The sequence below is a fragment of the Sinohyriopsis cumingii genome, chromosome 9, assembly GCF_028554795.1.
Source record: "Sinohyriopsis cumingii isolate HCF-2022 chromosome 9, ASM2855479v2, whole genome shotgun sequence".
Taxonomy (NCBI): domain Eukaryota; kingdom Metazoa; phylum Mollusca; class Bivalvia; order Unionida; family Unionidae; genus Sinohyriopsis; species Sinohyriopsis cumingii.
The window spans coordinates 29,325,476-29,343,733 of NC_142969.1; the positions used below are offsets into that span (position 1 = coordinate 29,325,476).

The 18,258-nt window shown below is 33.3% G+C and overlaps 1 protein-coding gene across 5 annotated transcripts in view; it reads left to right on the forward strand.

The window, feature by feature from the left end:
• Positions 1–18,258, forward strand: part of LOC149791467 (intraflagellar transport protein 54-like) — a 63,055-nt gene that overhangs the window by 37,118 nt on the left and 7,679 nt on the right. For 3 of the 5 annotated variants that reach the window (XM_089970011.1, XM_089970013.1, XM_089970014.1), the window contains 5 exons: positions 7,868–7,949; positions 10,580–10,663; positions 13,516–13,627; positions 15,034–15,144; positions 17,637–17,860. In XM_089970011.1, the coding sequence (XP_089826137.1) occupies positions 7,868–7,949; positions 10,580–10,663; positions 13,516–13,627; positions 15,034–15,144; positions 17,637–17,860 (613 nt within the window). Of the gene's footprint in view, positions 1–2,095; positions 2,120–7,867; positions 7,950–10,579; positions 10,664–13,515; positions 13,628–15,033; positions 15,145–17,636; positions 17,861–18,258 lie in introns of all 5 variants that reach the window. The other 2 variants (XM_089970010.1, XM_089970012.1) reach the window with 1 other exon arrangement.

An 18,258-nucleotide genomic window follows, 5' to 3' on the forward strand; every position in this document is an offset into this window, starting at 1 on the left:
CTGAAAGCTTTATGTTCACGACTGTATGCAAAACCAGTACAAAAATATAAGATTATTAAATCATAAATAGTTTGAACATTCCTTTGACTTGTAGCAAATATGTGGAGGCAAAAGTCTCTACATATATTGCATAGTGCTTTAGCGCACTATACAGTTGGTGGACACATTATTCATTACTTCTCTTGAAAATAAATTATATGTAATTTTGATTGTTCTGTATTGCTAATTAATTATGATTTTTTGAGTTTTGTTTGTGAAATTTTGCCATGAATTTTTTTTGTTGTTGAGTTTTCAATTACGGGTATGTACATATTGTATCAAAATTTATATAGAAGTTTCCAGAGAAATAAGAAAATCAATGACAAGAAATTTTAATGTGTTGCAACAGGAGCTGGTCATTGATACAGTTTACACTGGCTTGGCATTTGTGATTTCTATTGTTTTACTAGTGTAGTTGTACAGATGCTCTCAATAAAAATGCAATTTATGGCCGCTATTTAGTTCAACATTTAATGATCTTGCAATCGCATCAGTCCCCCACCCTTTTTTTCACAGTATCATGCATACATTCAGACTAATCAAGCTTTTTCATGGATTGAATTAACGAAACCACATTTTGATTTTATAGTTTGATTTTGACAAAGGAAATCAAGAAAAATGGGGCTTGTGTCTTTCCCATGAAGAAAGAAGTGCAAGCAAACCTCAGTACATTGGTCCAAAGATTCACACTTAAGGATGCCATCCCTTAGATTAGACACCACAGCACACTATTAAGATGGTGTCTCATAATTATTAAAGGCTTTGCCTCAAAAATAGGAAGACCACTATAGATTACTCCCTCAATATAATACCATGGATGGGATCCATATGGATTCATCACTTATAAGTGAGGTAATGTCATATTGAGGTATTTTGTAAAATAATGAAATGGGATCCATGACCAGGATTGCCTTATAAAATGTACTGCCATAAAATGAGGTATTTTATATTGAGGGAGTACTGTCATAAGTCTCTGCCTGGGTTTTCACATTCTTTGGTCATAAATTATGATCTTGAAAGGTACTATATTTCATAAGAATTGAACTTATATCTTACAGGATTCATTAAGCTTGAAAATTGATCACATTGCATGGACAGCCTTAGTGAAGCAAAGACAGTTCATACATAGTGTGAAATTTTGCAATTTTTTGATCAGGAGGTGCAGTGCTTATAATTGCAAACAGTTAATAAAAACAATCATGAATCACATGAGTAAATAGCAGAAGTGTATTTTTTAATTGTTTACAGATATTGTTAGATCACACAGGAAGGGTGTATGAATACAAAAGTTGTTCCTTTCTGGTGTTATGAACTACTAACCTCTAGTTTTCTGCATCACATGATGCAGTTTTATGCAATCCAAATGCCTGTTACAAAAACTTGGTAATAATATATATTATAATACTTTAAATAACATGGGTTTAACAATCTCAGAATTGTAGTGAATTCAGTGAGGAAACGGGTATATTTGTCCTAAAAATTACGTGATGCAAGTATTGGTTGTCAGTTACTTATGATGATGTCATAAATTGATTCATTCCTAAGTATAACGTTGTTATGGGGAGCGATAAATGCGTTAGGTTCTATAAGTAATACTGCTTTATACTGGGGGTACAGTATATATAGACAAGTATAATTCAACCAGTATAATGGAATCCATGGCTTTACTTGTGTTATAACAGAAACCATGTTAATCTGAGGTACTTTTTAGGAAGGGAACACTGTGCAGCAAACCCCTGATTCATGCATATATTGCATGATACTATGTTAATCTGAGATACTTTATAGGAAGGGAACAAGAGTATGACTTGACTGACTTTATTCAAATGTTATTATGATGAATTGTTATTATTTACTGTAGAAAGTGACAACAAAATGTAACGTGGTTTCAGTAAAGATATTATATCACTTTACCAATATACAGAGTAATGCCCTATAAAAAGCAGTAAGTGAAAATGTTTTTGTTTTATTTCCTTTGTCAAAACTAATCTCCATGGTTTTTGTTCACCTTGCACATTCTAATTGCTTGTTCCCCAATTTTTCCCCCCATTTCTAGGCCAAGATTCGAGTGATGATGAAGGTAACATCAGTGTTGTAAACTAATAATCAGAATATTTTCTTTGTATAATATAAACGTAGATGCCTCATTTCTTTGTACGATCCACTCATTTCTTTGTACGTTCTACACATGTCTCATTTCATTGTGTATTCTGCACATGGATATCTCATTTCATTGTGTAATCCTAGCATAGATAACTCATTTAAATGTGTAGTCTACACATAGATGACTCATTTAATTGTGTAATCTTCATGTAGATTTCTTGTTTCACTGTATAATCCACACTTTGATATCTCTTGTCATTGTGTAATCTTCTGATTTCATGTACTGCTATCATTTCTGCCCTGGAGATTAATTACAAGAAAATCTTTTAGGTTGATTTGTTAAGTAATATTAGAAATAATTGTTTGATGTGTTTTTGCAAAACGTTTTAAGAGTAAACTTTGCTCAGATTAGCCAGCCAAGTTTCCGCTGTTGTGGGCATATGCACATGCATGCTATGTCCTAAATTGTACAAGAGTAAACTCCGCTCAAATTGTGACAGGCCAGCAGGTTTTACCAAGTAAGCAATTTGTTACATAATTTTGCTAACATAGCTCGATAAATTTCCTTTTCGTTGACATATTTATGGATGCAAAATCAAAAGTTTCAAAAGAGTAAACTTACATCAGCCAGACAATTTTGCTAAGTCATTTAATTACACAGTTTTAATAATATAGCCAATAAATTTCCATTGTCATAATTTTACACATGTACTCATGAATGCTGACTTTGCACAATTTTAAATATAGAGGACTCTTTTGAAAAATCTCTTGATGCTCTTTCCAGTGATAACTGAGATCATGAGGCAGTGTATATTGAACATTTGGCCTTAGATTGTATGTTGAAATTCTATTCTGAAACACTTCCCCACAAAGAGATAGTAGAAGCAACTGCTGTGTATATAAATGGACATGCCCATGGCAAAGCAGTTTGTTAGTCTGTAGCAAGATATTTCTCATGGAATCTAAAAGGACATTCTTTACACTGTATTTGATTTTCTTGTAAACACTCCCCTTTCACACCTTCATATCAGGCAAATCTTATTACTGCACTCTGATAAACTAGTCTTCCCAGCAAAATACAGTTAGACCTACATTCTTCATCCTATCAGTCAGATGGGTGAAAGTTCTCCTTGGAAACAGGTAGCACATAAAAGGGCTTGATGGTGACTGAGGCTCAAAAACATTGACTGTCCAAGATTGATTTTGAAAATAATTGAATTTTTTAGCATTAAAAACAATAATAATTTTAACCTAAATCTTAGTTTGCCAAATGTTGTAAGGCAGATGATGAATAACATGGCTGTCGTCATTTGTGCATAAGAAATTTGATAAAATGAACAAATTACATAACATTAATTTTAAGATTATCTTTCCATTGCATTAGACTGACTGACAACATGTAAAATGCCAGTAGCTTGCGGCTCCATAGAATATGAATCTGCTTAAACAAATGTGATATATAGCTGTTACAGTTTCCATCTTAGGCGAATGTGATATAGCTGTCACAGTTAATGACATAGTCCAGTTGGATATAGATGTCACTGTTACTATTTTAGTCCAATGTGATATAGCTATCAGTTACCATCTCAGTAAAATGTGATATAGCTGTCAGTTACCATTTAGTACAATGTGATATAGCTGTCACAGTTACTGTTTTAGTCCATTTTGATATAGCTGTCACATTTATGATCTTTGTCCAGTGTGATATAGCTGTCTCATTTACCATCTTGGTCACATGTGATATAGCTGTCACAGTTATGGTCCTAGTCAAAATGTGAAATAGCTGTCACTGTTACCAAATGTCAGTTTAGCAAATTGTTAATCTGGTGCTATGGGTTCATGGGTCCATAGTACCATGTAATGTTGTACTTATTGGACTTACACTTTGTCTTTATTCAAAAGATGTTTGATCTAGGTTGCCTCTTACAATCGTGTTTTGTTCACCATTCTGTCACTCTGACAATCTATTCTAAATAATAATTTTCCTTTCTAAATATACTTGTACTGCACTGAGCCTTTTTAACTTTCTTTAATAGCAAAAAACGATAATATTTTTTCATTATTGTCCAGTATTTATAGAAGAAAAAATATACATCCAATTTGTTATATTTAATCAGTTTTCAGTTTAATTTCAGATTAAAGTAGCCTTAATTTATGTTCTTCTAATTGTAATATTTGACGCTTGTAGTTACGTATGGACTACATAGATTACTTCATGAAATTTGGTCCAGCTGGTAAATAACAGAGCCCTCTCACTTTCCCAATGACTGAAGACAGTAAATATTTGCCACTGTATTATACATTTTGAATTCTTTAACATTGTTTTAATATCGTCATATTTTCTTATGGTTCTATGAAATGCTAATCAGAGTGTATGAGAAACACAGCAGTTGTTGGGACTATCCAAGCTCTTTTTTGTTGCAAGACCTGTTGGCTTTAAAATGTGTTATATAGCTGTATTTGTTTCTTAGCAACACTCTGTGCATAGACTATCATGCACCCATAACCATAGTCTCTGCACTTGTCACGCACGCTTCCATTACCAAACTAGTTCCTTAGTATTAGGAGACTTATATTTCCTCCCAATATTAGTTTCTGTACTTTTTCATAATCTATGATGTTTGACTGATAGAAATGGTAAAACATTTAAATATTCAAACAGTTAAAACAATATTCTTTATATACCAGCTTAATATATTCAGAATTTGGTGGGTCTTTAAATGTTTTGAATAAGCAACAAACATGCTATATCCTTTACATTTTGAAAGATAAGAAAGTTTAGTTCATTACATGACACTGTTAGGAGCTACTAATTCCAATTATCAATTTTTTCTCGTGAAATTTTAGAAGTGTTTGAATTTTGCAAGTTTTACCATTTTTCACATCAATATACACAGTAGTAATCTGCTAATAGATCATGGTTCCCATTAGACTGCTTTGATAAAAAACAGCAAGTATACTTAGACTTATCAGTGAATAGCTTGGTAGAATTGTTCTCAAAAATATATAGGGGTTAGGTTTTCTCAGGTAGAATTGGTGGAAATATAGTGAGTTTTGTTCTATATGTATGTACGGTCAGCGCCTAGTTAAATTTTAATTTCTGACAACCATGTTAGACTTTCATCTAAAGCAGGTGTATGCATTAACCAAATTACATGCCTAACCATACTGCTGGACTGGTAGCAGAAATCTTGTTCTAAACATGCAAGGCCATGTTACATGTGAATACATTATAATCAGGTTGACTGTATTAAAATGTACTGTGTGAAATCCCTTAATGACTAGTAGTGGAGGGCTTCCTTTTATCTTCCTGGAACACGCCAAACTAATGTGTTATTTAGAGTTTCAGTACACACAGTATTCTGCCATTAGTTACTGTAATATACTAAATTATATGTTTTTTTAACATCAAGAAATATATATGATATTGTTTTATGCATGACTGAGCTTTTCCTTGTGGGAACTCATTTGCTATAGATTATGCATTTAAGACGTTCATAAATAATCTTGAGTCATCCCGTATAATAAATTTTAAAAAATAAGGACATTACCATTACAACAAAGTTTTACACAGGTACTCATAAGACCTGTAAACTGTGACATAAGCTCGTAGATAGGTAATGAACCATAAACATGTGCACAGATTGTTGTTTGATCTCGGATCAAGTGCATCCACAGTATATGTTTCTATTTCTCCTGTTATGTAAATCATTTCATTACCATCTTAAGGATTTTTTTGTATTTTGTTCAGTTACCCTTCACCATCATGTCAAAGCCACATGTAGCCTAATAAAACTCAAACTTATATAAATACATAGAGGTCCAAGGAATGTAACCCATTTGTATCATGGGGAGTACCTGTACTGGAAAATATCCTTAACCTTTATTAAAAAAAATGTATACCTTTCAAATATCACACCAGCTGATTCTAGTTTAGCTTTAGTAATACATATTAACAAATAAATTAAATCATGTTTAATTGTGAAAGTGTAATACTGTTGACTTAAAAAGCATCAAAATAGAAATAAATATTTATAAAGGCTATTCAATTCTTCAAGCATTCATCAATGTCCAGGTGTTGTTTAGAATCAGTGGCAGCATTTTTTACATGAGCAAGTGTTTATTAGAAACATAATCAGTATTCATATATACCCGAATCTTTATCAGAAACAGTATCAGCATTCTTGCACAGGGGTATGCCCAAATCTTTATTAGAAACAGTATCATCATTCTTGCATAGGGGTATGCCCAAATCTATATTAGAAACATTATCATCATTTGTGTATGCCCACATGTTTAGTATCTATATTTGTTTTTGCCCAAATGTTAGTACATAGAACATGTAGAATTGGTGTCAGTGTTTATGTCTGTATATTGATGAGAAACATTGTCATTTGTGCATGCATGGACTTTTATTAGAATCTGCATAGTTTATGCCTCTCATCCTACTCTTTTATGTACATTTGTTGAAGCTAATATTTAACTGGTAATAAAGATGGTATTGTATTTCTTTAATTTTTGTGCTTGATAGTAACATGATGCTGTTAACATTGCTGATACATAATAATGCTAACATATGTTACATGATTAGGGTATAGTGCGCATGTGTTTTCATAGCAGCTTGAGATAAAATACCATATGTATTTGCTTACACGTCTGTCCAACTGCAATCTACACAGATCCTGATCTGCTATTGCATAATGCACAAGTAGATTTAAATCTACACAGCTTGTTTTGGGTAATTAAAAGAACAAACGTAGACCCTGATCTGCCAGCATGTTACGTGAGAGCACATCAGGGTCTGTGTTGTTTGTAGTTGGAATCAACTTATAAGTGAGTGTATATGGTAATGTTTTTATTTTACAGTAGCTGAATTCACTTTTTATGGGTAACCAATTTTTTTTATATGGTCCTCTCAGCCCTTGAATTTAAAGACCTAGTAACAGTTATCCTTCTGTGGATACAGTTAGGTCTGCATTGACTCATCAGTGTAAAGATGCTTTCATAATTTTGACATTTGATGCTATGGAGAATCAGCTCAGAACTCTGTTTCTCTGACATTGTTTGGTCAGTGTCAGTGACCCGTGTTACGTCAGACACATACATCAGTAGATGTCTGGCACATCTGCAGCTGCATATTATGTTGAAGAAGTTTATTTTGACTATCAATCAGCATTAGGTTTATTGGCTGGTTTAAAGAAACAAAAATTTGGAACTTTTATGCCAACAAAAATAAACTTTTGTGCAAAACCTCATATTTTACAATTCATACCCACAAAAATAAATGAATGAACAGTTATTAATTATGAGCGAAAATTTGTTCCATATTCAGTTCTTATTGATTGCTTCTGTATTCATATCAAGTATGTATTTCGTGATGCATATTTTGAGAGTGTTGCACTGGTTCAATTATATCCTCATAATTTCTCTTTCATCATCATAAACAATCCTTTTCATAACTGACAGTATTTTGGGTGTCAGCATTTGAATAAATATTCTCTGATATCACCTGAATATTATATATATTTTCCTATCATGCATAGCATTTTATTATTCATGAAACATGTTAATTGTATCTCAATCTTTGGGTTGCTCAGTGCTACAGAGTTGTCTGTCTCTTCTGCTTGTTTTTTATTTTTTAACTCTTGAAAACTTTTGATCATTTTCAAACAAATTACATTGGTCTATTTATCTATACATATTTCTAGCTGTCTGTTTATTTCAGATGGAGGTTCGCCAACAAGAAAACCTCAGGCTGCAGAATCAAGTGTTAAGGAAGATGATGTTCCACCACAGGTTACTGAAACGTGAGTTGTCTCCCTCTATCAATTGCACTTTAATACTGGATACTAGAATTTGTACATAGATTAATAATCAGGCATTGCAGGGAAACTTAATATGCTACTATTAATATTATTACTATTATTATTATTATTATTATTATTATTATTATTATTAATGCTGTTGTTATTGTTTTTGTTAGGTCATAAATAATTCGCATGCAAAAATTACTCAATTACAATATCTGAGTACATTATGAACTGTAGAGGAGAAAAATATCCCAACAAGTTTTGTAGATAACTTTAATATCCTATGATATCATGCTGTTTAAAGGGACTGAACCCTGAATGAAGTATTTACAAATACACGGGCTATTGATTGATATAATATTTGAATCATGAAAAATATACACCTATTAATAGGGAAATAAAACTGTCAAGCTGCTGTTTCCTAAAGGCACTGTTCAGAATGAAGGCTTTTCAAGTTTGTACAAATGATGCAAATCTGCCAACATATATGGTTGCCTTGATTAAGAACAGAAAATCCTTTAAATTGTTTCGTTTCAAAAGTTCAATAAACTTTAATAGAATGCAACCAGACCTTTCAGATTTGTGGTGCTTATATGTCATCAAATATGACTGAAATTACTAACAGTAAATAAGCCAACTTCTCACAAACCACTAAACAGAATTTTGCCAAATTTAACAAAAAGCATACTGGCATAGAAAGCCTTAGTAATTTGTAGAAAATGATGCCAGCTCATTATTAATTGTGGCTGCCATTGTTAAAAACAGGCCTTTAAACAACTTTTTAGGAACTATTCAAAAGAACTTGACCAAAGTTTTCAAAAAATATCCTTACAAGAATAACATGATAATAGTCATTAAATCTGGTCCACATTATTAAAAGTAAAAAACAAAACTTAAACTAATGTATTAAAACTTTTTGATTGGAATTAAAATTAAATGGCACACTGGCTTATGGACCTTTTAGTTATGCACAAACGATGGTACTCCATTTTTGAGTATGGCAATTTTCTAAAATAAGAAAAAAATAAACATGATTTAAATTCATCTCATTAATGAATGAATAGAAGTTGACATAATTTCATAAAAAGGATCCTGGCATGTGACCGCTCCAGTGGACTAGTGGTTAGAGCATCCGCCTTGGAGGTGGGAGGTCGCGGGTTTGACCCCGGCTGAGTCATACCAAAGACATAAAAAATGGTACTAACAGCTGCCTCGCTAGGTGCCTGGAGTTAAGAGACTAGTGTTAGGACTGGTCAACCTGGTGTAAGGATAACGTGACCGGGTGGGACATCATGTTACATGTCTGTGGCATGATGCCTCAGTGCTAGACATCACTATAAACTGCCACAATGCAGTCATCATTGCAATATTACTGAAAAAATTGTATAGCTACATTAAAAATCCAAATCACATGTACGCTAATTTTTTTTACTGTGGTTGAGATTAATTTGTCAAAATTATTCAATCTATGATATAGTTCTTGGGACTTTTTTCATCTAGAGTTTTTAAATTATTCAATCTATGATATAGTTCTTGGGACTTTTTTCATCTAGAGTTTTTAAATTATTCAATCTATGATATAGTTCTTGGGACTTTTTTCATCTAGAGTTTTTAAATTATTCAATCTATGAGATAGTTCTTGGGACTTTTTTCATTTAGAGTTTTTAAATTATTCAATCTATGATATAGTTCTTGGGACTTTTTTCATCTAGAGTTTTTAAATTATTCAATCTATGAGATAGTTCTTGGGACTTTTTTCATCTAGAGTTTTAAATTATTCAATCTATGATATAGTTCTTGGGACTTTTTTCATCTAGAGTGTTTAAATTATTCAATCTATGAGATAGTTCTTGGGACTTTTTTCATCTAGAGTTTTTAAATTATTCAATCTATGAGATAGTTCTTGGGACTTTTTTCATCTAGAGTGTTTAAATTATTAATCTATGAGATAGTTCTTGGGACTTTTTTCATCTAGAGTATTTAAATTATTCAATCTATGAGATAGTTCTTGGGACTTATTTCATCTAGAGTATTTAAAAATTTTGTCTTCATGGTACATGTCTCAGACTTTTGAATTGCTCAAAAATGATTGTCCCATAAAGAGAAGTTTCAGCTCAAAAATTTTTCATATTACTCATAAATAAAACAAGTTTGAATAGCTACTTATAAAATTATTTTAGATCTTATATTGATTATGAGAAGATTCGGACATAAACATGATTATGCTGATTGGTGAAGTTCAAATTTATGTTTTGCATAACCTTGAAAAATACTTCTTGCTTTGACAACTTTATTTAGAAGGAAATTGGTTTTCTGTCACTAACAACCTTGAATTTGCAAAGAAACAAGTGGACTTTAATTTTGCTATAATGTCCTTGAATTTATCTTTGGTAATAATAAATGCATGTTATAATAAATAATAGTGGCATTCTCAGTATCAAAGTAAATTATAAGCTTATTAGATTTTTTCCAAATGGTACTGGCCAGCTTTTCTTGTGGCAGCATTTAAGCCTGATGTAACATCACTCAGAAGGCCATTACTTGTAAAGTCTGTTACAGTATTACTTTTTTTTTAAAAAAACAACAAACAATTCAATTTAAGTTTGTGCATACTGTTCTCATTGTAGAAGAAAAATGTCACGTCCAGCAAGCGCAAGACCAGCCCCACCAAGACGAAAAGAAGATACTATACAGAGTGAGCCATCCATGAGGTGAACAATTCTCTTTAATACAGCACCACCATACTATAAGAACCATCATTATAAGACATTTCTGTTGTAATGTTGTTTGGTCATGAATTTCATTTTATTATATAGTAGTAAAATTATATAACAGTTTTACCATAAGATAGTATACTTATAGGCTGCCATTACATGACGTTAGAAGGAGTGATTGCTATATAATGTAGTTAATTACAAGGCAGTCTGACTGTAAGGCAGTATACTTTGACTCCCATGAACACCATTACAATGTGGGAGCAATGTATAATGTATTTTAATATAAGGTGGGCTTATGGTAAGATAGTATATTCCATGGCTCCCATCATGAGCATGATAATGAGGGAGTACTGTGCTTTTTATCTTTTCTCATGTTTTGAAGGAACACTTTTGCACAAAAAACATTCTGTTAGGACAACTGCTTAGTTTTAAAAAAATTAAAACAATGGTAGCCTAAGTGGTTAGAGCATCCACCTTATATGCATGAGGTTGCAGGTCTGAACTCTGGCCAGGTCATACCAAAGACTTATAAAAATGGTACTAGCAGCTGCCTTGCTTGCCACTCGTCATTAAGAGTATAGTGTTAGGATAATGTGACCGGGTGGAACATGTCTGCGGCATGATGCCCCATTGCTAGACATCACTATAAACTACCACAATGCAAACATGGTACCGATATGACTAAAATTGTTGAAGCTTTGTTAAAAATCTAAATCACTCTCACACACACATATTTTTCAGAGGTTTGGTCAAAAGAGAAGTTCCAATAAAAGTCTTTGAATTTTTAAAAACTTGTTGGGAATTTGTTTGCACCCAAAGAACTTGCATTTTATTATATAATGGAGAATTGTATTTTTCTGTGGTAAGCAGACATTAAAATATATATTTCACTCTTGTATGATGTACCAAATATTACTGGAAAGCTGAGGAATTAAAAAATAATGAAGATTTAATGAGGTGCTTTTGAGAAACAGAAAGCAAGCCTTTGAGGAAGATCAAACTTTGGCCTCAGAGGGAAGTGTATTAGAGGTAGATGGGAGGGGCACCCCCACAAAACATTTTAATCACTCTGTTTGAAGGAACACTGGTATTGAAATTGGGTTTTCCCTCAAACACCTTTTGCAGTTTGTAATTGGTACTGAAAATGGTATAGATCTGACCACCAACATGTCAGTGTGGTTGACCTTTGGGTCAAGTTAATTGTTGTTGTTTTTGTGGGGTTTAACTCCATTTTTCAGCACACGATAGGCTATGCATGGTGGCCAGTATTAAAGGTGGAGGAAGAACCTGAGAAAACCCGAGAAAGAACCACCGACCCACGAGAAACTACTGGCAAGCTTTCTCACATACCCACAGTGGCCGAATCCTAGACTCGAACCAACGCAGACAGAGGTGAGATGGCAATGATCCATAACAGATAGCTCTCTAGACCACTCGGCCACTCAGATCCCCGGTCAAGTTAATATTAATGCTTACAATTTTGTACTTCAGTTAGCATAAGAACAGTGACTAATGTGGATATACAAATGAATATTGACCAGACTTTATTTGCATTTAGTTACTTTTCATTAACTTAGCAAGATTGATAGATAGGACATAGATTTCAAGGTCAAAGGTCTTGACCCAGGGTTTTCATATGTGATGGTTTGTGAGCAGTGTAGCAAAAAGAACATGAATATCTGATGAATAACTTGAATAATGTCAGTTAAATAATATTGTTTTAGGGTTTGATTTTTTTTTAAAAATTTATTATGGTTTAAACTAATTTTGTGTGGGTGGGGGTGACTAATGGCTCTTTGTGTACTTTATTGGTTATATCATGTTGAGAAATGGGAGCTAACGACCTTTTCCAAGGACACTAAGGTAGCCGACCAGGACAGGTGTCAAACCTGCGATTCATATCTGATTCTTTACGTATGTCCACTTTGTTGGACATGGGGTTAGAGCGTCTTCCTTGGATGTGGTAGGTTGTGGGTTCGAACCCCAGCAAAGTCTAACCAGAGACTTTTAAAAATGGTACCTACAGATGCTTCACCAGGCACTCAGCATGAAGAGGTTAGTTTCAGGACTTGACGGTCTGGTGTCAGGATAATATGATTGGGTATCAAGCCTGCGATTCATGTCTGATTCTTTACTTATGTCCACATTGTTGGACATAGAGCTAGAGCGTCTGCCTTGGATGTGGTAGGTTGTGGGTTTGAACCCCGGCAAAGTCTAACCAGAGAGTTATAAAAATGGTACCTACAGATGCTTCACCAGGCACTCAGCATGAAGAGGTTAGTGTTAGGACTGGACGGTCCGGTGTCAGGATAAAGTGATTGGGTGGGACATGATGCTACATGTCTTCACCATGATGCGCCAGTGCTAGACATTGCTATAAACTGCCACTCTGCAGACATTGTAGTGATATGAGTGATTTTTTTTTCTCAAGCTATGACCAGATTTCAAATCACACACACACACACTTTACCAAATGAGCTACCATGGCTTCTGGGTTAGACCAAACTTAGCATGTGGGTGTGACTCAACAGGATATGAGATGCATAAAATGACCTTCTGTTCATGATATAAGATTCAGCATCAGCCGTGATAGCGATTTTTATTCAGCTTTTCAAAAAATCTTTCGTGTAGGAAAGTTGATACTAGGTAATACAAGGAAATGTATGTCTGACTCAGTAGTTGAAAATAGCTGATGAAAATAAAAAATATTCTACAAGAAGATGTTTCTTAACTTTATAAATATCTTGGATCTGTTGTATATTTTCATCTTTACTTTCACTTAAGTAATAGAAACATTCACTTGTAATAAAGGAGGTTTGTTTGATTAAAGCTTCTCTTTTTTTCAGACTTGGCAATGGGAAGCCCACAAATGTAATAGTAGATAATGCGCAAGGTTCAGATGAAGATGAAACATTTGTAGTGGAGGAATCTGTACCCCCACCCCCAGAACCAGAAAAGGTATTGTTTTTAAGTTGTTGTTGATGATGATGATGACGACAGTGCCAGTGCTGTTGCTAATGATGATGATAATAAAGAAACTTGCTTAACATATAATTTTTTATGAGCAGAAAGTATCTTGTTATGGTCCAGAATCAGAGGGATATAGTGTTGGGCCCATCCGTCCATATATTTGTCTCAAGGCTTGTGTGCATGACAGTACAGAAAGCAAGACATGTTGAAATTAGATATGTTTCTATTACATATGTAGCACATCTGATTAGATTTTCATGCCATTTAAGTGATTTCTTATTTGTTTGTTACAAGTTTTAGTTTTTGTTCAGTTTTTAACATGTTTTTATTTAAGAACTTGGACTTGTTTGGTGAAATCTTATTAGTACTGTTGCATAGCAGCTACTGAATCAAAGATGATGACGTGTGCAATGAATATTTATGTGCATATATAAATGATTTGATTAGTTTTGTATATCATTTATATGAGTTTTGTGAGCAATATCAGGTGGATTTTTATTTTTGGACTTAAGTTTTTAGTCTGCATGGGTCCACAGGTGTTTTTTCTAATAGATCTCAGAGCAAAGAAAAGTATAATTAATTAAGCAGCCACCTGTCTCATTGGACCACTTTGTCTCAGTTCCAGAGGTGGGCTTTAAAAAACAAGTTTGAACATATTTCAGTACCATGATATATGTCCACTTGGTTGGTTGCTTTTGTGGATTATCATCACTTTTAACACATTATTTACTATTTAATGCCATGGAAAAGGGAACTAAGGACCTTTCCCAATGACATGCATCAACCCAGCCTTGCCTTGGTGAATATTGAACCTTCAACCCATTGATTATGATATTTACTGACTGAGCTGGAAGTGCCATTCTTATAAATGTAACTTGTCTGTCTTTGGTAAGATAGTAGTGTTGATGCTATGTCATAGGCATGAATTTTTATATTTGTAGCTTTTGGTTCCATTATCTCTTTTAGGGGTGGACAGGATAAGAGCTTATAGAGAAAAGCTTTAAAGTGTAATGATTAGGAATTAAAATTTCTATTTTATACGTAGATAGCCATTGCGGATATCTTACCATAAATAAGCATGTTCTTTCTTATACACCCAACAAATTATCAAGTTTCAATTTTTAGAATAATATGCAGCTGAGGCAAACATATTGTGTATTACCTGATGCACAATGTGCATCCTTTATGTTGTGTATTCAGTACACCTTTTCTCAACAAGACAATGTTCAGTGAAGACATAATAACAGACCATAAAAGAGAGATATTTTGTTTAGCGATGCCCACACCCAACGTTAAATACACCTGCACGAAAATGAGACTGGACCAAACTGAGCATTTCTGAGTATATGCCCAAATTTGTCAGGTCATAAATGTGTTTATTTGATAATTTGTAGACGACAACAAAGATGGATGTAGATGAAGATGAAGATCATGGTGCTTTAGTGAAGAATATTATGAAGACCAAGAAGGAATATGAAGCACAGCAAACTAAAAAGACTGATATAGTGAGTAAGACAGTGTAAATTAAGTGCTAACAATGCTATTGTATGTTTTCATTTATTTGCACATACTTATTTTTAGATTTTAGACTGTTTCATATTTAGCACCATGAGAGTAGAATCTTTAAACTATAACTAATTGCAAAGTATGGCCTTGAATATATACATCAGCAGATGTGATTCATGGTACAGTTATCTTAATGTGTACTAATGTTTGGAAAATTGTCTCCTAAAATAGCTGAAAAAATAATTTTCTGTGACAACAAATTTTAGGGATAGTCAGTGTAACATCACAGCGGCTTCAAATTGTGATATTCAGCCAATCAGAAAGTAAGTTGCATCCCACATGTATGACCAAAATTGTGGTTAATTGACCTGCTTTTGAGGAATGGCAAACCAGATTGGTTGTTTTCCTCTTGCATTATGTCTCATTAATACTGATTTATGCAATAGTTATACCATTGCTTCAAATCCTAAATTATGAAATTGTTATGTAACCATTTGAGATTGTTAATGTATTGTTCTAACATTACTTTTGGAGACTTATCATAGGTGTTGTTCAAGATTTGTGTGTGGCTTCTTGTTAATGGAAGCATTCTGATGTTACAGTTGCAGAAACTAATTTTGGATTTTCCTGTGCAAATTTCACTGTTCATTTAATCAGATAAAATGCTAACTAATTAGATACAGTGGTGACAAATTGAATAATGTGATGACTAGTTAGATAAAATGCTGACTAGTCAAATAAAATGCTGACTAGTCTGATAAAATGGTAACTAGTAAGATAAATTATGCTGACTAATTAGATAATATGTTGACTAATCTGATAAAACACTAATTAGATAAAATGGTGACAAATCAAATAATTTGCTGAATAGTCAGATAAAATGGTGACTAATCAGATAAAATGGTGACAAAGCAGATAAAATGGTGACTATTCAGATAAATTAGCTGACTAATTAGACAAAATGGTGACTAGTCAGATAAAGTGGTGACTAATCAGATAAAATAGTGACTTAAATAAAATAGTGACTAATCAGATAAAATGGTGACTACTCAGACAATTTATGCTGACTAATTAGACAAAATGGTGACTAAGCAGATGCACTAGTGTTGCATTCAGCAGTACAAAAGTGTCAAGTATGTTTACAGCTTTAAATATGGGTTTAAGGAAGCTGTTGTCTACGTTTGTAAACCTTCAGAATATCTGTTTGTATCATAGAACATAGATGTTAAAACTTCCTTTGAGCATCCTTTGGTGGATTTTAAAAAGCGTTATTATTGACTGTTAGAAATAGATAGCTGTTGTTTTAGAAATGAACTCTGATAATATACACCAACTTGTGTAAAAGTCTGTGGATAATCTTTTACGAGTGCTTGTTTCAGATATTTTTTTTACAAGAAAAAATGAAATTATTTCTATCCTTTTTTAGTCTTGCAAACAAAGTCTGAAATTATTTGATCAGCTTGATAAATTTCATTTGGAATGAGTGTGAATGTCAAAGCATTTTCATCACATGACAATAAGTATTACATTATTTATTGTGGCTGCTGGAGAGTGTAGTGAAATGACTGGAGTACTGTATATTTGGATGTCTGGGCCATTCATTACACATTTGGCATACAAAATGTTACTACAGCATTTTTGACATCAGGAGTTGTTATTAAATGTGTTATTATATGTGTTATGTGTTATATGTAGAACAGTTATATGGACATATGAACCTAAATTATACAATAGTCATGTGGTAGATATTTGTATTTTTAACTTGAATATTAGAATATACTGAACATTATGATAACGTCCTTTGTTAAATTGGTCCCTGGTATAAGGTGGATATTGTCATGGATCAATTTCATTAAGTTGTAGTACAAGTATACCTATGATGTTTTTTAATAAGATGGTTTCACTATAAGACTGTATCAATGCCACACATAGACAGTGTTATAATGAGTGAGTGTTGTATCATATACTTCATTACAAGGCAGTCTCACTACAAAGCTGTATCTATGCCACCCATGGACAGTGTTATAATGAGTGAGTGTTGTATCATGTACTTCATTACAAGGCAGTCTCACTATAAAGCTGTATCTATGCCAGACATAGTGTTATAATGAGTGAGTGTTGTATCAGATACTTATTTACAAGGCAGTCTCACAATAAAGCTGTATACTCTGGCTGCCATGGATAGCATTATAATGAGAGAATACTGCATCATGTATATGCTAATTTGAAAACAAAATGATTTTTGATGATCAGGTGTTTATGCATACGATAGAAGTTTTAGACATAAAACTAGTCATAAAACTAGCTATACAAATGTCAGGTTTTAGATATTTTGTGAAAATTGCAGAAACTGTAAAATTTAAATTTGGTGAATAATGTCTGGCAACAGCATGGACATAAAACACTTAAGAATTTTTGTAAATGCACCATTCTGACGTCATGAAAATAATTTGACCAGGACAAATAATAGCTGTTTTTTCGTTGTTTTTAGGACAGGTCAACTATGTCAGATGCCCAAAGGAGAAAACAACGAGAACAGATTCAGAAAGAAATTGATAAACTTCGCGGAAGTATACAGACTTTGACGCGGAGTGCAAATCCTCTTGGTAAAATCATGGACTATGTGCAGGAAGATCTTGATTCTATGCAGAAGGAGCTGGAAAAATGGAAAACTGAAAACAAAGAGCATGCTCAGGCCTTGAAAAGAGAAACTGCGTAAGTTTGTTATTCTTCTTGAATGAAGCTGATGGTTCTTTACCTCTGTTTAATAATAATGCCCCTAATACAATAGTTCTTGCATCATAATAACTTCATAACTATCACAATGATTCAGTGACATGTCATTTTTAATAATGTTGTAAGCAGTAGGTTAAGGCTAATAAATGTTGTTGTTGTTGTTGTTATAGGGTTTAATGCCATTTTTTGCACATGATAGGCTATACATGGCGGCCAGTATTAATGGCGGAGGAAAAACCCAGGAAAACCACAGAAAGAACCACTGACCCACGAGAAGCTACTGGCAAGCTTTCTCACATACCCACATTTGGGCTAATACATGTTATTAACAGTAACTGACTTCCTTGATTTTTTCTTCTTCAGGAAATACTTCCAGG